This window comes from Pan paniscus, chromosome 12, assembly GCF_029289425.2.
Source record: "Pan paniscus chromosome 12, NHGRI_mPanPan1-v2.0_pri, whole genome shotgun sequence".
NCBI classification, from domain to species: Eukaryota; Metazoa; Chordata; class Mammalia; order Primates; family Hominidae; genus Pan; species Pan paniscus.
Genome location: NC_073261.2, coordinates 101019119 through 101040571, shown reverse-complemented (window position 1 = coordinate 101040571; position 21453 = coordinate 101019119). Strand labels below are relative to the sequence as shown.

The 21453-nt window shown below is 39.8% G+C and overlaps 1 protein-coding gene across 22 annotated transcripts in view; it reads right to left on the bottom strand.

Moving 5' to 3' along the window:
* The window catches only part of DTNB (dystrobrevin beta), a 296683-nt gene that overhangs the window by 99300 nt on the left and 175930 nt on the right, over positions 1 to 21453 (bottom strand). For all 22 annotated transcript variants that reach the window (XM_055108155.2, XM_055108156.2, XM_034952753.3 and 19 more), the window contains one exon: positions 8035 to 8112. In XM_055108155.2, coding sequence (XP_054964130.1) covers positions 8035 to 8112 — 78 coding nt within the window. The remainder of the gene's footprint in view (positions 1 to 8034; positions 8113 to 21453) is intronic.

Sequence of the window (21453 nt, the reverse complement as noted above, 5' to 3'; positions counted from 1 at the left end):
ATTTTTTCCAACAGCATGTGCTCACTTGGTGTCTCTGTGCCACATTTTGGTAATTCTGGCAATGCTTCAAACTTCTCCATTATTAACATCATATCGGTTATGGTGATCTGTGATCAGTCATCTTTGGTGTTACTATTGTAATTGTTTTGGAGTGCCACAAACCATGCCCACATAAGATAGCCAACTAGTCAATCAATATGTGTTCTGACCGTTTCACTGACCATCTCTCTCTCTCTCTTCTCAGGCCTCCCTATTCCCTAAGACATAAAAATATTGAAATTAGGCCAGTTCATAACCCTACTATGATGTCTAAGTGCTCAAGTGAAAGGAAGAGTTGCATATCTCTTATTTTAAATCAAAAGCTACAAATGATTAAGCTTAGTGAGGAAAGCATGTCGAAAGCCAACACAGGCTGACAGCAAGGCCTCTTGTGCCAAACAGTCAAGCTATGAATGCAAAGGAAAGCTCTTGAAGGAAATTAAAAGTGGTACTCCACTGTACACAGAAATGATAAGAAAGCAAAACAGCCTCATTGCTGATGTAGTTTTAGTGGTCTGGATAGAAGATCAAATCAGCCGCAACATTCCCTTAAGCCAAAGTCTCATCCAGGAAGGCCCTAACTCTCTTCAATTCTATGAAGGCTGAGAGAGGTGAGCAAGTTGCAGAAGAAGAGCTGGAAGCTAACAGAGGTTGGTTCATGAGGTTTAAGGAAAGAACCATCTCCATAACATGCAGGTGCGAGGTGAAGCAGCAAGTGCTGATGGAGAAGCTGCAGCAAGTTGTCCAGAAGATCTAGCTCAGATCATTGACGAAAGCAGCTACACAAAAACTGCAGATTTTTGATGAGATGAAACCGGCTTCTATCGGAAGAAGATGCCATCTAGGGCTTTCATAGCTAGAGAGAAGAAGTCAATGCCTGGCTTTAAAGCTTCAAAAGGACAGGCTGACTCTCTTGCTGGGGCTAATGCAGCTGGTGACTTTAACTTGAAGCCAATGCTCATTCACCATTCTGAAAATTTTAGGGCCTTTCAGAATTATGCTAAATTTACCTTGCCTGCACTCCATAAAAGGAAGAATAAAGCCCAGATGACAGCACATCTGTTTACAGCACAGTTTAATGAATATTTTAAGCCTACTGTTGAGACCTACTGTTCAGAAAAAAAGATTGCTTTCAAAACAGTACTGCTCATTCATTGACAATGCATGTGGCTCCTAAGAGCTCTGAAGAAGATGTACAAGGAGATGAATGTTGCTTTCACACCTGCTAACACAACATCCATCCTGCAGCCCCTGGATCAAGAAGTAATTTTTTTTTTTTTTTTTGAGAAGCAGTTTCACTCTTGTCACCTAGGCTGGAGTGCAATGGCACAATCTCGGCTCACTGCAACCTCCACCTCCCGGGTTCAAGTAATTCTCCTGCCTCAGCCTCCCAAGTGGCTGGGATTACAGGCAGGTGCCACCATGCCAAGCTAATTTTTGTAGTTTTAGTAGAGGCAGGGTTTCACCATGTTGGCCAGGCTGGTCTGGAACTCCTGACCTCAGGTGATCCACCTGCCTCGGCCTCCCAAAGTGCTGGGGTTATAGGCCACCACACCCAGCCAAGAAATAATTTTGACTTTCAAGTCTTATTATGTAAGAAATACATTTTGTAAGACTATAGCTGCCATAGATAGAGTGGTTCCTCTGATGGAGTCTGGGCAAAGTAAATTGAAAACCTCTGTAATGGATTCATCATTCTAGATGCCATTAAAAACATTTGTGATTCATGGGAGGAGGTTAAAACAAACATTAATAGGAGTTTGGAAGAAATTGATTCCAACCCTCATGGAATTCTAGGGGTTCAAGACTTCAGTAGAGGAAGTAACTGAAGATGTGGTAGAAAAAAACAAAAGAACTAGAATTAGGTGTGAAGCCTGAAGGTGTGACTGAATTGCTGCAATCTCATAATAAAACTTGAAAAGGTAAGGAGTTGCTTCTTATGGATAAGCAAAGAAAGGGGTTTCTTGAGATGGAATCTACTGGTTAAGATGCTGTGAACATCACTGAAATGACAAGGATTTAGAATATTATATAAACTTAGTTGACAAAGCAGTGGCAGGGTATGAGAGGACTGACTACAGTTTTGAAAGAAGTTCTACTGTGGGTAAAATGCTATCAAACAGCATCACATGCCACAGAGAAATCTTCCACAAATGGGAGAGTCCATTAAGGGGGCAAACTTCATTGTTGTCTTATTTTAAGAATTTGCTACAGCTATCCCAATCTTCAGCAACCACCATCCTGCTTAGTCAGCAGCCATCAGCATTGAGGCAAGACTCTCTACCAGCAAAAAGACTAGAACTTGCTGAAGTCTCAGATGATCATTAGCATTTTTTAGCAATTAGATATTTTTAAAATTAAGGTACATACTTTAAAAATATATACTGCTATTGCACACTTATGAGGCTATAGTATAGTGTAAGCAAAACTTTTATATGTACTGGGAAATTTAAAAGTTTGTATAAGTCACTTGATTACAATATTCACTTTATTGCGGTGGTCTGGGACCAAACCTGCCGTGTCTCTGAGGTATGCGTGTACTATTACATTAACTCATCTCTTAATTTGGCCATGTTTTTACAGTTCAGAAATAATATTTATACTGTGGCATCTTCTGATCTTCAAAAACTGCTTTTCTTTTTTATGAAGTATAAATTAAAGTAAATATGCTATGATAAAATCTCGCCTTTACCTAAAAGTGCTAGCAATTAGGACTACTCAGGATTATAGGCTCTAATATTTACCATTTCCCATCCAAAGATGGTATTATGTCCCAAGTCAATACATCATCAACAACTGAACAAAACAGAATAGAAATAATTATTTCTATTTTTGAGAGAATATTATTTGTTGAGAGAAATAAAAGTGAAGTGTTAGGGAGAAAAGACCTCTTCTAAAACACATCTATGCAAAAGGAGGTGTGATATAATACATAAAACAGTTTTTTTCAGAAGCCACCCAAAAGAGAAGCCCATAGCTGTAATTCCTGAGTACCTCTACCTTTTCCAGGGACTATGAGCCAATCATTCTGAATCTGCGTTTCCAGAGCGTTCTAATTCCTAGGGTTGGCTTTCTTCTGGGCTTGTCTTACTTTTAGCCTACGTTTTAGTTTTTCTCTGTTAAGTTCGTTACCACTCATCCATTTGCTTGGCTGCTACCAAAATTTTGTTGCTATTGTTTCTCTTCTTTTTCTTTGTTCTTGTGAGTTTTTACTTTAAAAAAAAAAAAAAAAAGAAACCTCTTGGCTGTCATTTTAGTGGTGTTTCAGGATGAAACAGGCAATGTGACTTAATATGCCATGCTATCTGTTACTTTCCTTTTCCCTAAGTCTCTAAATTGCAATTATCCTATTTGGAGATCTTTACTTTTGTATACTGTGTGTGTGAGTGTTTAAAATGCATCATTTGTTTCATGGTTTAATGGGTTAATGAATCACAAAAGGAGATACCTAGGCCTGGTCCAGATGACTGGGTATAAATTGGATACCCTGGACCTCGTCCCTTTCACAGGAGGTGGCTAAGACTCCTGGGAAAAGTGCGAGAGCATCGGCAGTTGTACATGGATGGCTGCCTTATGTGAAGAATGAAAATTCTGGACGTGGAAATGTGTACGGGAAGGCTTGTGTGTGTGCATGTGTGCACACAGCTATGTGCTAGGTAGGAAAACCATGGTCTGCTAACAATCTCAGTTATTTTTCTTTCCCGGGATCTCTCTCTCTTCTTCTTCTTCTTTTTTTTTTTAGAGACAGAGTCTCGCTATGTTGCTGAGGCTGGAGTGCAGTGGCTATTCACGGCATGATCATAGCTCACTGCAGCCTCAAATTCCTGGGATCAAGCGATCCTCCTACCTCAGCCTCCTCTCTCTCTTCTTTTCTTGGCAGTATACTCTTCTTTGGGGGAAATGCTTCTTCCTCTGCTCTGATGCCATAGGTCTAATGGGCATGGTCCCTCACATACACACAAGGATGGACAGCAATGCAATCCAGGACACAAGAATCCTTCCTTGCGTTTTTCTAATCCAAAGGAGGAAAAGCACAACCCCTGGAGGGGCAAGGCTGTAGGCAGGTGTGTGTCTGCAACCATCGGCAGCTTGGGAGCAGCTGTTCTGCAGTGGCAGGGAGCGAAGATGGCACACAGAGAGAGGCAGCTCGGAGAAGGAGGGCCGCCTGGGGGCATTCCAGCTGCTTTCGTGATCTGTGTACTCTTCTACCCTTCCCTTTCTGCTTTTTGCCTTTGCTTTGTGGGTTTTGCCTTTTAAGGTTCGATTTTAATACTTGGAACTAAAGGAGACATAATATTAATATACCAACTGAACGCACAAAGCACAAAGTTGCATACTGAAGGCTTTTGTTACTTCCACAGTTCTATGAAATTCCCACAGAATTGTTAAGCTTTAAGTATCCATAAACACAGCTAAAGCTTTAGAAGACATTTAAAAATAAAAAAAATTAGCATCATTTTCCATATTTGTCTGAATATAAGTTGACTTAAAATAATAGAACAGTACACAGCATAAGAACACAATTCACATTCTGAACCTTGGGGAAAAAGAGGTCTAGACGCAGGCCTCCTAGGAAATTGGACAGGGGAGGGGTATTTTAAGCCTATGTTTTAAAGCTTTGAAAAGTTTTTTCTTGTTTGCTTTTAAATGTACTATGTGGACGCTTTTAAAAGAAAGTAAATTTCAAGAAAGTATTTAGCCTAAGGCAGACAAAATTTCTTTTCAGTTATAAGATATCAATTTGGGATATTAAAAGATTATTAGGGAGGGCAAATCCCTACAGTAGAACCTCTCAGGAACATAATTTATGGTTATCTCACATGACAGTCATCATCTCTGCCATTTATAAGGTCTTCTGTGAAAAGTAAAGCTTACATTCAGATCATCTTTTATTTGGACTAACAGCATTACTTTTGGCCACTGTGATTATCACTATTTTTATATGCACTGCCTATTAAAAAGGTAGGAACTAGAGCACTTAAAATTTTTCCTGCATTTTTATCACTGTGCATGTTGTTGTCTCATTCAGTGATTGACGTCTTAGGATGAGTTCTAAAAGAAACCTCTTATTCTGGAGAGTAGCTGCTCTATCTCCGCGAGCATTCCTGTCTGGGCAGAGTAAGGCTCTGTGGCTGGCAAGACGTGCTGGGCTCCTGGCTTCCGTTAGACTCTCTGGCCACACAGGTCTGTCCACATTCAGAGGAGGGAAGAAAAGCTGAGGAGTCATTAAGGAAGCAAGTAGAATACCACCTGGAAATTTATACTATTTGATTACTGAGGCCATGAAAAGCCAAGTCTATGAATTAGGTAATTAGTATCCACATGGTATATCATAATCTCATACTGAATATAAATGGAATCCCCTAAAATCCTGGGGGCTGTAATGGTAGGGTAGGAGCATTTTGTTCCTATGGAGCCGCTACTCAAGTAATTGTGCTTCTTAATCAATCGGAGCTCAACCTTCTTCTCTGGTCTGCCCTCTGGCTGCCTTTGGTCTGCTGGTCAGCCCTTGGAAAGTTTACGATAACCACCTCTAGGGTGGGCTAATTCCACCAGAAAGAGTGGCTAAACACTGACTTTAAGATGAAATCTTAATCCAGGCTATAGATTATCTGAAGCAGCTTTCAAAAATGACAGGTATCATTTTGTGACTGGCAATCACAGCTGGCTACTTACAATAAAGCCTGCAGGTGTAACACAGCAAGCCTGAGGGGTAGGCCTCTACAGAGGTGGCTATGATTATTACTGCTCCCTTCTTTTAGTTTTTTCAAGCAATAAAACATTGTCCAGAAAGCCATGCTCCTTCTAATAGCCTCTAGCAGCCACATTCAGCTGTGGTCGCCCTCATGTACTCGGGTGACTTAGCGTGACAGAACTAGTAAAAGATGAGAAGAATTCAGATGGGAAATGCTACTGAATGAGATGGTATTCTTATAATTAACAGGAAAACTATGACCTGAATTCTTTGAATCGGCCACCTTATCTGCCTGGTTTTGAAATGGAAACATCTTTGATCTGGAGTCTGGGTTTGAATGCTATGGGTGTTAAACATAAAAAACTGAAGTCCAAGGACAGCAAGGGTTATCGTAATATCTAGGTAGGTGGGACAGGCTTAATTGCTTTGTATTCGTCCATAAAAATTCCTTTCCTGCTTGAGAGGGCATTGCTGGTAAATCATTCTGTCTCTTCCTCACTTATTCTCACATTCCAGTTTATTTCCTAAGTCATAAAAATAATACATTAAATTCTCACATAAACCCCAAAAGGTAGATATTATTTTTGTCCCCATTTTAGAGATAAAAAATTGAAAACAAGGCCAGGTATGGTGGCTCGTGCCCGTAATCCAGCACTTTGGGAGTCTGAGGCAGTTGGATCACTTGAGATCAGGAGTTTGAGACCAGCCTGGCCAACATGGTGAAACCCAATCTCTACTGAAAAAAAAAAAAATACAAAAATTAGCTAGGTATGGTGGCAGGTGCCTGTAATTCCAGCTACTCGGGAGGCTGAGGCAGGAGAATCGCTTGAACCTGGGAGGTGGAGGTTGTAGTGAGCTAAGATTGGGCCACTGCACTCCAGCCTGGGTGACAGACAGAGACAGTGTCTCCAAATTAAAAAAAAAAAAAAAAAAATGAAGACAAGAACATTTCAAGGTAAGCAAAGAGCCAGATTCCAACTCAGAAAGAGTCTGGCTCAAGAGTCCATGCTCTGGTGCCCTGTACCACTCAGCTCTGTCCAGAAGCAGTGGCCTGACTCTCTTGCTGCTGGAAAGTGCCCTAGCAAGGCTAAAGGCAAGTACTCTTACCTGGTCAGGTCCTGAGTCTCCATGCGGGTAAAGTGTTATCAGGCCACTCTGATTTATTAAGTCCCTAACTTCTCTCTTCAGGGTAGTCCTACACTTTACTCGTTAGCTTCCTTGTCAGGCTATTGCCCAAACTTGCTTGATGATAAGAATCAGCTGGAATAAAAATGTAGCTTCTCAAGATCCTATCTTCAGAAATTCCAGTTCACTGGGTCTGATGTTGTCCCAGAAATCTGTTTTCAACAAGTGACCCAGGTGATTCTTCTCATCAGTCAGGTTTGATAAACACTGACCTAGGAGTTTTAGCCAATGGGAACAAACATCATTGTCTGAAGCACTATGTATTATATAGTCAAAATTTCTATAGCATTTCTATAGCTGAATTAATCCAAAGCAATTGGTACATATGGCACAAAATGTATTTTTTTCCAGGAAGGACTAGGGGGTCGGCTGGAATGTCTTTGTGGTTTTCTTGTTTCTGAGTGATGACTGTTAGAAAGAATTCTTTAATGGCCATGCCCTTGAGGGAGTTTTTGCATTGCTCTGGTCATGGAACAGCTTATACCAAATAGAAAGCCATTTTATATAGTTCTTTTAAGTCCTGCCTGAGAGAATTTTTGGAGAAGAGCAAATTAAATAAAGAGGAGAAAGAAGTACACAGTTCTCATTCCTTGAGGGCCCCTAAAGCAAACTCCTTGCATAACCAAAAGAGAGAGACTCAGGCTTTTCAACTTAAATGTTTATAAATCATACACAGAATGATTCAGGAGAAAATTTTATAAGGGATTAATTCAATTTACACAGTCTAATCAAAGAGCAAAAATGATCTTTGACAAAGAATTCAAAGGCAAAACTGTTGAAACTCACGACTACCAAAATATTGTTTAAGGTTAAAAAAACGGATCTGAAACGTGCCTAATCTGCTCTGACACTGCCACCACTGCTTGTCACAAATGAAGTTTCCACCTGAGGCACCACTGAAAGCCAAACTTCAGTTGCTATATTTGTGAGTCAGTGGGGGAAAAAAGGAAAATAAAAAGTAGAAATTAAGACTAAAAGACGGTCAAAGGAAGAGAAAGCAAACCAGTCCTTTCTGCCCTGTGGAACAACCTGCTTTTCAGGCCTCATTTCTGGCAGGGGCATCGCAATCAGTAGCAGAGGCCAACACCCAAGTCGAAGGCACAAGACATACGTACCTCTTGGTGGGAGTGGGCACTCCAGAGGACATGTGGCTAACCACGGTGTCATTCATATTAGTCAGAGGGCGAGGAGGACTGAAAGAAAAGACATTTACCTTATATTAATAATGACCAACTAGGGGAAACAAGGGAAACGACGATAAGCATGGTAAGAGCAAAGGGACCAATCATCATTCGCGGTAAGCACAGCGGGACCCATGGGGGGGGGACCCATGGGGAAGGGGAGGCCCATGGGGAGGTGGGGACCCATGGAGGGGGGGAACCCTTGGGGAGGGGGGTAGAAATCGATACTTCAAACCTAAGTAAATTCAGCAAGAGGTTCTCCCTCACAAAGCCACAGGGCCACTGAGCTGTGGGTACCAGAGATGCAACTGATTATAAGCACACTACTGCAGGACGTAACTTTGGTGGCTTTTGCTTTGTAGTTTTAGTACATAAGAATTTAAATTCTGCCCCTTAGTGAATTTCTCTACATTTTACGTACAAGATTACTAGGTGTCTGGCATTCATTGTATATTACAAAGGTCACAGCATCGAGGTGCATGCTGTTCCTGAGATTTGGTTAGAGCTCACTGGTTTTCCTCAGACTTAGTTTGTAAACTTTTAACCAGAACAGACTGTTAAATACCACGTTCAAAAATAAAGACTCTGGAACAAACTTTGATTAATTCTCTACTAGAATCTGAACAACAAATCCAAATTTTACACCTATACCCTAATTAGAATGTTGTCTTTGATAACCCCTAATCCAAATTTAAACTTCAAGGTTAGCATTTTTGGTAACTTGTCTTTAGCTGCAGGTTTTCTGGACTCAGGTCCATTTCTCCTTCTTGTGAAAGTCCTGAAGGAATGAATTCAAGCTTCTCAAAAAGGTGCCAGGTATCTTGCCTTCCAGCCATTCTTCAACCCCTCTCCCTCCCTACCAGGTTCAGCTACAAAAGGGTTCTGTCTTGCATCTGGAACCACATGACTATTGCTGAATACTTAAACTGGAAAATTTCTCACTTCCTCTTTTAAACTGGAAGAAGTACAGGCATGTGCCACACAACGACGTTTAGGTCAATGACAAACCACATACATTATAACAGATTATAATACTGTATTTTTACTGTACCTTTTCTATGTTTATATACATAAATACCCTTGTGTAACAGTTGCCTCCAGTATTTAGTACAGTCCCATGTTGTACAGGTTTGTAGCTTGGAGGCTACATACATAGAGTGTACTTACACATACTTGGATGGTTTTGCCTGCTGCAAACCTAGGCTACACCATATAGCCTAGGCTACACCATACGGCCTAGGCTACACCATATGGCCTAGGTATGAAGCAGGCGAAACCACCTAGGTTTGTGTAAGTACACTCTCTGATGTTAACACAACACAAAATTGTCTAACAAAGCATTTCTCAGAATGCATCCCCCATTGTTAAGTTATGCATGATTATACTTCTCAGATTTGTCTATCAAAAGCATAAAACTGAAGCTGATAGTCCTTCTTTCATATTTAGGTGCTTGGGAACTAACTACCTTCTGGTTTCTCCTTCCGTTTAAGGACAGAGTTAATTATGTAAAATGTTTTTGGAGAGGTTATACTTAGCAATTCTTTGTGAATATTAAGGGATCACAGGCTTTATTGTTTTGCAGGTTTCGTAGTACACTCAAATAAAAGCTCAAGGGGAAATATTTCAGGGAGGGCCAAGGAACCCAGACGTTAAAGAAGGATCTCTTTCTCTCTCCATCTATCTATGCACTTTTTTTTCTTCTTAAACCAACTGCATTTCTGTATAGGGATTTTTAAAAATGATTTTTCCATTTAATGGAGAGGATCCGAGATGGAAAGTAATTTGCAGGGAACTGATTTTGGTCTCTTGATTTTTAAGCCATAGTACTATGCTTATTGTTCTACATTCCTCCCTTTGTGTGACACGTCTCTAAGTAAGACATTTAGAATTGAAATATGCCTCTCTAGGCTACTAGAAGTCAGTTCCAAGTTATTTATCTGACTACCTGTCTTCAGACAGATATCCAATTATGTCCCAAACTTTCAAGACTATTAATGCTAGTGGCTGTGCTGAGTTATAGTCAATTAATCAGTTGTTTTAGGTTGACTAATGATGGAAGTGAACACAGAGATTAGCTTGTATTTAGTCCTAAATTTATATTTTTGCCTCTAGTTCTTTTATATCAATTGTCCAACTGAAACAAGGAGACAATCCCTATGAAAGAACCAAATCCAGCACAACAGCTTTCTGGTCCTGGAAATAGAATGGGCTATTCTTTAATGTATTATTATTAGCAATCTATTTCCAAAAGAAGATAAAGACATTTTCACATTGCTTTCAGAACTAATACAGTTACCTGCTATATATATATATTTTAATTTTTAATAAATAATAGAGACAAGGTCTCACTATGTTGCCTAGGCTGGTCTTGAACTCCTGAGTTCAGGTAGCCTCCCACCTCAACCTCCCAAAATGCTAGGATTACAGGTGTGAGCCACCATTCCCGGCCACCTGCTATATTTCAATATTAAAGATATCACTGCATTCAATTTCCTTTTTGGTATTCTCAGAGGAAAAATGAGAATAAAAAATTCAAATTCCTAGAACATAAATCCATGCAATAAAATTTCATGATTTGTAACAATTTGGTCTGATACCACAAACATTTTTATAATCAATAACTCTTGGTATATATCATGTTCAACCATTATAGCACAAATATCAAAGCTTCTTCTCTAATATTCAAAACCAGACAGTAATGGTTATATTATAAACTATAAACTAATCATAACTGACCCCCAAATGTCATAGCCTTTCTGAACTCCTAACATGCTTTGCTAGAAAGACAGGTATATGTCTGCAGTTAAAAATGAAAGAAGCACTTGCAAACTTAAAGGAGGTCTTTACTACAGAACCTTCACTAGAGCCACGACTCACCATGAAAGCCAACAGCTCAGATGCATTCTTAGAAGGCGTAACATGGCCTGGGGAACATAGTGAGACCCTGTCTTCACAAAAATTTAAAAAATAAAATTAGCCTGCTGGCCAGGCGCAGTGGCTCATGCCTGTAATCTCAGCACTTTGGGAAGCTGAGATGGGTGGATCACAAGGTCAGGAGTTCAAGACCAGCCTGGCCAAGATGTTGAAACCCCATCTCTACTAAAAATATATAAATTAGCTGGGTGTGGTGGCGGGTGCCTGTAATCCCAGCTACTTGGGAGGTTGAGGCAGGAGAATAGCTTGAACCCGGGAGGCGGAGGTTGCAGTGAGCCAAGATCGCGCCACTGCACTCTAGCCTGGGTGATAGAGCAAGACTCCATCTCAAAAAAATTAAATTAAATTAAATTAAATTAAATTAAAAAATAAAAAAGATTAGCCTGCTGGCTGGGCGCAGTGGCTCACGTCTATAAAACTAGCACTTTGGGAGGCCAAGGCAGGCAGATGGCTTGAGCCTGGGAGTTTGAGACCAGCCTGGGCAACATAGCGAAACCCCGTCTCTACAAAAAAATACAAAGATTAGCTGGGTGTGGCGGTGCACGCTCGCAGTCCCAGCTACTCAGGAGGCTGGGGTGGGAGGATCACCTGAGCACAGGGAGGTTGAAGTTTCAGTGAAACTGACATTGTGCCACTGCACTTCAGGCTGGGTGACAAGTGAGATCCTGTCTCAAAAAACTAAAAAATAAAAATGAGTCTGGCATGGTTGCATGTGCTGTAGTCCTAGCCACTCAGGAGGCAGAGGTGGGAGGATCATTTGAGCCTAGGAGGTTAAGGCTGCAGTGAGCTGTGATTGCACCACTGCACTCCAGCTTGGGCGACAGAGCAAGACCCTGTCTCAAAAAAAAAAAAAAAAAAAAAAAAGGTAATACACTAAAAATGACTTCTTGCTCAAACAAACATACAAAACCTTCATGGTTCTTGTAAGACATAACTGAAAAGAGTATTTCCAGGTGTAAAGCAGACATTAATGCTACAAATTATAGAAACTTAAAAAAACAGAATTGGCACAACATTAGATTGGTTTTGTTGATCTTTAACATTTAAAACCAGTTGAATACCTTGAGCACCAGATGTTCTGTATCTTCCTTTGGTACAGATCTCAGCAAGGTATAGGCACTATTGAGTTTCATGATACCGAAATGGCCACCATCTATCGCTTGGTCCAGAAATTTGGGAGGTTCCTTCTTTGTTAATAAGATATACCATTTTTTCGATGGGATAGAATAAGATGATGATATAGGTAGAAAGTATCTGGTAGTCAGTAGAGGTAGTTTTTAAAAGACTTGGCAAGAATTTGGTACTTCTTAATTAAAGGGAAAGCATCACTGTTACTGGGTACCTACTGATAAAAGATTATCTTTATTTCAATGACCTAACTGTATATAGATGGAGACAAACATGCAAGCAAATCATCACAATGCCATGTAATGAGTGCAGCAATGAAGTATGGTCGGTCCTCCATGTCTGTGGGTTCAACCAACCGCAGATGGAAACTATTCAGAGAAAAAGTTCCACAAAGTTCCAAAAAGTAAAACTTGAATTCACCATATGCTGAGTAATACACTGAATCCTTGCAAAGGACGTGATGTGTAGGCATTGTGTTAGGTATTACAAGTACTCTAGAGAGGACTTAAAGTATATGGGAGTATGCGCATAGGTTATATGCAAATACTATTCTGTTTTATTTCAGGGACTTGAGCATCCTGGGGTTTCCGTATCTGTGGGGGCTCCTGGAACCAACCCCCAGGGATACTGAGGGACAACTGACAGACCAAGTGCTGAGAGTCACAGATGAAGATCAGGTACTTCTGCCTGGAGATACTTCTGCCTAGAGGAACAAGGGGCAAGAATCGTCACGGAAGGCCTCAGAGAGGAGGCACCGTTGAGAACAGTTTTCCAGATACAGAAAAAGAATTAAGAGAACCCTAGATAGAAATAGTATGTAAAATGGCATAGAAATCCAAAAATACATGAGAAACTGGGTCTAATTTATTTGTTTGACCAAAGGCATCTGAAAGGGAGTAGCTGGAAACGCATGTGGAAAGGTAGAGGAGAGGCAGGATGTGAAAGGAGCTTGTCCTATCACAAGGTGAGAGATCTGAACTTTCTATTGCAGGCAGCAGGCCAAGCACTGAATGTAAGACAAACACCAATGTGACCATCACATCATTTTAAAAGCTCACTCCAGAATCTTGCAGATGCTGGTCTTTTATCAAAAGTGTGCATGGGAATCATCTGAAAAGCTTTCTGTAAGATAAGATACCCAAGCCCTACCCTCAGTTCAGTGACTCTGAACTTCTAGGGGTGAGGGGAATCTTTCCCCCATATAATATATAAATATATCATGTAGGATATATTGGGAAGCAGGGGAATGGAAGCTAGGAGGCCAGGTAAGAGGTTATGGCAGTTGCCCAGATCAGTGACTATGAAGGTGGACAGTGGTAGTGAAGATGGGGGCGAGAGAAAAGGAAAGCTATTGTGAAGACAAAACCAGTAAGAGAGGGTGACTGATTAAGTACACAGGGTTAGGGAATAAAGAATAAGAGATTTCTACCTTGACTACTGGGTGGTAAAATATCCAAACTAGAAAACACAGAGTAGGAAACAAGATCTGAGGTTGGAAAGGAGGAGGGATGGGTAGACAGAATGAGCAGGAAGATAAGAGTGAATAGGATTTGAGTTTTGAAATTGTTGGGTTTGAAGTACCATTGATAATAAGTACAGGTAAGTGGATGTCTAGAAAGCAGCTGAAAATAGGAGAATAGAACTCAGATGAAATGTCAAGTTTGAAAATACATGAGTGTCATTAAACAGTACCTGTTCATTTCAGTATTCTGAACACTAAAAACGTGCATTTACTTATTTATTTATTGTTTTGAGATGGAGTCTCTCACTCTGTTGCCCAGGCTGAAGTGCAATGGTGCAATCTCAGCTCACTGTAACCTCCACCTCCCAGGTTCAAGCGATTCCCCCCTCTCACCCTCCCGAGTAGCTGGGATTACAGGCATCGGCCATCATGCCCAGCTAATTTTTGTATTTTTTGTAGAGACGGGGTTTCGCCATGTTGTCCAGGCTGGTCTTGAACTCCTGACCTCAGGTGATCCATCTGCCACGGCCTCCCAAAGTGCTGGGGTTACAGGCGTGAGCCACCAAGTCTGGCCGAAAACGTACATTTATATTTATTGTTTTTAGGCGGGGTAGGAGAGGTTTGGGGACCTATGCAGTAAGAGGGTGGCTTAGATAACAGGAACAGAGGTTCTGGTTATTGGGGAGACACATCTCCTATTACAAAGCACAAACTGAGCTTACTGGTAGAAATAATTTTCATGCAGTTCCCTTGTGGCCAGACCACTCCAATTCATTCTGGTGATGCTCTGAAATACAGACTAACTAGAAATTAAAATTCCTACAAAATCTCTCTTAAGGGTTTTAAAATCATCTGTAGGAATAGATAAATAACTTGTACCTTTAAAAATGTTTCAGGACAGATTATATACAACTGTATATTTCTTTCATTTATCAGATATTTGCCTATAATGTGACAGGCACTGTGCTAGCTTCTGGGAGTAAAAATTAAAAAGATGAAAACTGAAGTCTTACAAAGAAGAAAAATTTAGAAAAAATAATTATAATATAATGTAGCAAATAATAGAAGTAAGAAAAACTGCTATATGCATGGGAAAATACTGAGATTATCTCATCCCATAAAGAAAAACATATTTCTAGGGTGTTAAAGAGTTAAATATAAGCCAGGCATGATGGAACACACCTACAGTCCCAGTTATGCAGGAGGCTGAGGTGGGAGGATCATTCGAGCCCAGTATTTTGAGGCCAGCCTGGGTAACACAGCCAAGACTCCGTCTCTTAAAGAAAAAAGAAGAGTTAAATATAAATGTTTATATAAATTAAGAGAAAAAATATAGGTCTATGAATAGAGAGGATTTTCTTAGCTCAAAAGCAATGGAAAAATTAGAAAAACAACAGTTAATTTGAATTGTTAAAACCATCAGAAAAGAAAGAAAAAAAATTTTTGAGGAACTACCTGAACAAATGTGACACAGCAAAAATTAAATGCCTTAATACATAAAGGATTCACACAAACTTAAAAGAAAACTATAGGGATTCCAATTAGATAAATGGGTAAAGTAAAAATACATGTTTAAAAAGAAGAAATACGAATGACTCAAAAGAAATTTAATTAAAAATTACAGGCTGTGCACAGTGGCTCATGCCTGTAATCCCAGCACTCTGGGAAGCCAAGGCAGGAGGATCGCTTGAGCCCAGGAGTTCGAGACCAGCCTGAGCAACATGGCAAGACCCCATCTCCACAAAAAATTTAAAAATCAGCTAGGTGTGGTGGCATATGCCTATGGTCTCAGCTACTTAGGAGGCTGAGGTGAGAGGACTGCTTGAGCCTAGGAGTTAAAGGTTGTAGTCAGCCAAGATCAAACCACTGCACTTCAGCCTGGGTGACAGAGTGAGATCCTGTCTCGGTGGCGGGCGGGGGGAATTATAGACCACTTCCTCTGGGAAAAATAATGATCTTTTTAAAAAGGCAATTCTTAAGAGTGGAGACGGTTTTCTGACATAGGTCCTTAATTTACTACTAGTCAAGAGTGAAAGTAAAAAGTTAAGCCAAATTTCTAGAAAGTGATTTGGCAATATGTCCATCAAAGATCTTAGAAAACATTCAAACACTGTGGCTCAGTAGTTCTCCTTCTAGGAATCAATTCCAAAGACTAATTAGAAATGCACAAAGAGATTTATATTAACAAATATTCAGGAAGTGTTATTTACGGTAGGATAATTTTGAAATTATCCTAAGTGTTCAAATATAAGGAAAGGAAAAGTAAACCATGGTATATCCATAATTATAGGATATTATGCTGTCATTAAATAATAATGCTTATGAAGAATTTTTGATTACTTGGAAAAATGCTCAGCATATAGAAGATAACAAAGAAGGGCAAGATGATGATGATAGCTAACAACCACTGAATGTTTGATATCTATCAGACACTTTACAGCTTTAAATACATTATTTATGCTGTCTTCACAATAGTCGTATACAATTATTTATACATACACACAGCACACTCAACTACATCATAAGCATAAAATGAAACATCTGGAGGCAATATGGTCAAATGTTAAGGTAAGTGGAATTATGGGCAGTTTTTCCTGCTTATTTATACTTTCCAACACTTCTCCAACCTTTTCAGTTTAATTTTTCCTGATTCTAAGAGAAAAAGATGCTTAATGTAAAAAAAAAAATCAAATTTCTAAAGTGAGCCTATATTATTTTTGTTATGAATAAAGCAAACTGAGAAGGAAAGTATTATATGAGCACACACACACACACACACACAGACACACAGACACACACACACAGAGGGAGAGAGAGAGGGAAGAAGAGGGAGGGGGAGGGAACGAGGGAGGAGAAACTATGGTGTAGAAGTTTGAGACTTTTAGTAGAAAACCTGTGAAATGGTTTGACTAGATCCAAAGTTCCACAACTTCCCAACATCATTACCACCACCACTCCTCAAAAATGAGAGTAAAGAAAACATCTTAGACCAGTCTAGATGATCTCCTCTACTACACTGTAAGAAATCTGTGATATTTTTACTATTATATTTCAAGTATCTGGCATAGTATGAGGCACAGAGTAGGTACTCCGTAAATATTTGTTGCCCATGAGTCAGCACCATGTTGCGGAATATAACAGGAATGGTGAGTGGGTAAGAAGTAATCTATTATATTTAGGTGTGGTGAGACTATTCTCCAAAAATGGGATGACATTATTCACTGTTATATTTGGTGGATGTATTTGTAGCATCTGCAGTGATAGCAGACTCTTTTTCCCCTTCACTGGGAAGAGTGGTATATTCTTTTCTACTTAACTCTATTAATGTCTACTGCTTGGTCTGTTATTTTTTTTTTTCTTCTACCATCTATGACTTAGGAATAGAATCAGCAGAGTGGAGAGTGTCTTTACTAATAATAGCAATATTTATTGAGTGCTTCCTATACGGCAGACTAAGTTTGAACATTTTCCATGGATTCACTCATTTAACCTTACACCAAGCCAATGAAGTAGATACCATTATCTTTATTTTACAGATGGAAAAAAAAAAAACTGAGGCATGGAGAAAAGTAATGTTTTTGAGGCCACAGAGCCAAATCGTGGGAGCAAGAGGATTTGAACCGAGGCAGTGTGGCTCTGAGTGTGTGTGCTCAGTCATTCGAGTGTACTGTCTACTATCTTTCACGGCTGCACTTTCAGGAAAACACTTAAGGATATTTACTCTATAAAAAAAAAGCCAACAGCATGACGTTAGATCATAGTTCCTGTTGTTTCTACAGGAAGATAAGATAGTAATAGTTGCAAAGTATAGTTTTTGAGTGATTTACCCTTTCCCCATCATATTATTAGAACTCTGTGTCCTAAATGGCTCTCTGAACGTAAACCATCTGGCTTGAGAGCTTAACAGGATGAACTTTAAAATCTAATCTTCATTTCAAAGATCTTTTAGGTTCCTAATCTCAGCCTAGCAAAATACATACATTTAATGAGCAAATTATCTATTATATAAACCAGACTGTTGACTAAAAAAAGTTTAACAATGGGCTTAAAATCAACATTGAGTGTTATGACTCATTTTGGCTTTCTGAATTGACTTAGATCCAGGGGTAAACAATGTCTGGATAGGAGTCTCTAACCAAGGATGTGAAAGTACAGTACTGATGTTGTGTAGACAAAATTTCTACTTAAAATTGCAAAGTTTTAAAGATGAAGGAGTAGGCTGGGTACAGTGGCTCACACCTGTAATCCCACCACTTTGGGAGGCTGAGGCAGGAGGATCGCTTGCATCCAGGAATTTGAGACCAGCCTGACTCCACCACTACTAAAAATCAAACATTAGCTGGTTTTGGTGGTGCACACCTGTAGTCCCAGGTACTCAGGAGGCTGCTCAGGGAAGGACTGCTTGAGCCTGGGAGACTGAGGCTGCAGTGAGCCGAGATCACATCACTGCACTCCAGAGTGGGTGACAAAGTGAGACCTTGTCTCCAAAAAAAAAAAAAAAAGGAGGAAATGAATAAAGTCAGCTGAAGCCTGGAGGACAAGTGAGATTTGGGGTATCTGTCAGAGCTGTCCCTTTTCCCCAGGCCCTTTGACAGAGCCTCTTCTGTAGGAAGTCATGCAGACAGCCACGTACTTACCCCTGCCCTTCACTTTTAAATTTATTGGCGCATTAGCTCTTTCCCACAGAACATTTCTTTTAGCTGTGGAGGTTAAGATCAGTGTCCTGCAATTCTCTTTTACATAGACAGCTGTCTGCTAGCCATGCATTTGGGGATCTTGAGCAGATTTTTTGGGTGTCTGTTTATTACTATTGGTGTGAAAGGGGGAAAGAATTTATTATGCCCTAATGCTTTCATTTGCTTGACTTCTTTTTTTGTATTCCCCATAATAATGCTTTACAAAGGAGGTAACCATTTTAAATACATTTAATCTCTTATTAATATTTTGTAGCCAGCTATTTTGCCCTCAATCCTAGATACCTATGTTACTTCTGAAATTATCTACCCTACTCACTTGAATCAGACCTTTTTCTTCTTTTAGATGATGCAGCAGATTTCACCATACTTTAAAACAAATGTAAAACCCACCCTATAGACTACCTCATTCTTTTCTCTATCAAACCACTTCAGTCTCCCATCTCTCTCCAGCAAGTTGTTGTTCTTTTGCTTCTTCTAAGCCCCTGCTTTCACCTCTTCTCCCACCTACTTATCCTGGAATGTCCTTCATAGATCGGCCAAAGTTACACAATTTCTCACTTCTCTTATCAGAAAAACAGCTCCTGAAATTTCAATAGCTCTAGAAAACCTTTCTAGTTACAAGCTCCATTTAAATAAACACTGGCCATAGTATGCAAACAAACAAAAATCCACGGCCTATTCATGCCTAGCACTGTTAGGGGTTTCGGGACAAAACAAAACAAGTTGAAGACTGTCCCTGCCCACAAGAAGTTTATAATCAGTCCTCATAATCATCAGTCATAGCAACAACAGATACTTAAGCTTTAGCTTAACATATTACAATATTTAGATCAAATCCTATATGATGATAATTTATAACCAAATACATGTAAGACTATTTGTAACAAAGACAACAACTTAATTATTTCATTTAATATAAACAAAAACCAGTACAACAAAATAATATGAAAAAATCCTATGAAGTTAACAGTTACAGGATTTGCTGTGTATTTTGCATACATTTCTTTACTTTTGCAGCATTGGGGAGCTTGTGGGGGGAAGACAGTGCCTAAGCATTTGCTGTGTGAAATGCATCAGCACTGAGCCAGGCCCCTCAGAAACATTACGTGAATTCTCACTACTACTCATGGTGGTATTTCTATTTTGCAAATAAAGAAATACAAGTCAAAGAAGATAATGGGTTCAAGGTCACATGGTAGAATCAGTATTGGACACTACTTTTATCTGCTTCTAAAGCCACCGAATAGATCAAATCCACAAACACTCTTTTATTTCAGGCATCTCTGTATTATCCAAATGAATTTTTCAGATTAGAGTTCTCAGGGAACAATAAATTTTCAAGTTTGAGAAACACTGCCCCAATTCAGGACTACTAGCTTCAAATCTAACTTGAAGTAGTTTAAGTGGTAAGGGGGGTGGGGGGAGGAGGGGGGAGTGCGGGGGTGGTTGGGAGAGGAACTTATTGGGCACCATAACTAAATACTAACTAAATTCATAACCAACCTCACGAAGGCAGGGGTGCAGCTGGCTTCCAGGATGTTGGAATGTCATTAGGACGTTTACTGTTACCTTTGCTTAGATCTCATTTTGAGTCAGGCTTTACACATGGCCCACAGCTTTTTATGCTTAGGAAGAAAGAGTTTCTGCCCAGAATCTCACAGCTTTACCACTGGAGAATAAAACCTCTTCCTTTATCCCAATTTGAAAATCCCCAGCAAAGCCTCTGGCCTGCCCTGAGTCACTTGCCTACTCTGGCATTCAGCAGGCCCCATGCTATGATGGGTATTCCTCCCGGAACATCACAGTTAGCGCTAGGAGGGGAACAGATCTCTAAGGAGAGAGCACTGTTGCCAGAAAAAAAAAAGGGAGGCTGCAGAACAAATCTACAACAAAAAAATGTTCACTTACTTAAAGATTAACTTTCTTCCAAAGAAAAGTGTCAAATGACAGTGCTCAGGGTGCAGGCACTTCAGCATCTCTGCTGCACAATGCGTCAGAATGAAGGTGGTATTTCTCTTTTTTTTTTGAGACAGGGTCTCGTTCTGTCACCCAGGCTGGAGTGCAGCGGTGCAATCTTGGCCCACTGCAACCTCCACCTCCCAGGCTCAAGTGATTCTCTTGCTTCAGCCTCCCAAGTAGCTGTGACTACAGGCACATGCCACCACACCAGCTAATTTCTGTATTTTTTATAGAGTTGGGGGTTGTGTCATGCTGCCCAGGCTGGTCTCGAACTCCTGGGCTCAAGTGATCCATCTGCCTTGGCCTCCCAAAGTGTTAGGATTACAGGCATGAGCCATTGTGCCCAGCCTTCTCTCTCTCTTTTTAGTTACTACTACTCTTCAAAAATTTGTGGTTAGAGACCTATTCGTGGACCCTTAAGTGAAAACAATATATTGTCTAGAAAGAAAACCAGTTTTCTTATTATTCCATTATGATGAAGAGGACATAAGGGATTACATTGATCTATAATGCTGGTAAGCTGCAGCTCTGGTGAAATATTAAGGAGACCAGGTTCTAAAAGCCCTTTCATTGCGATGATTCTCGTGTGGATAGTGTGGATCATTCTTGATCTCCTTGAGTAGCATGCTCTTTGTCTATCTCTATGTAATGGACCAACCATTTCTTGTTACCTCACGGGGTTCTATGGTTATCTGCCAAAGCAAAGAAGTTAAACAAACAAGCAAAAACACCTTTTGGAAAACCATGATGTTAAAAAAATAAGCATCTGGTACTGTAAGTGTAGCATAAATATCATGTTACATACCTACAATGAGGTTTCTGACTTCTGGGAAGTGCATTTAAGTTTACTGATCATTTACAATTAATTAACCAATTGGTTAATATAAAAAACTCCCCTATCAGCAGACATATATGCCTCAATTTATATTCGTAGCAATTTAGCATAGCCATTTGTGGTATCAGACTTGTTTAATGAACTATTTCTCAGGAAGGAAAAGTTTACCACAAATCCATTCTTACACTTTCACCATTAGATAGTGTCTAGAGACATGGAGAGGAAGCCAAATATCTCTCTAGCTCTAGAAAGGGACAGAGTTGTAAAATGAGACAATAGTTGTTAACTATAACAAATTAACTATTTAACAGTATTGCTCAATTTATCATCATTATGTT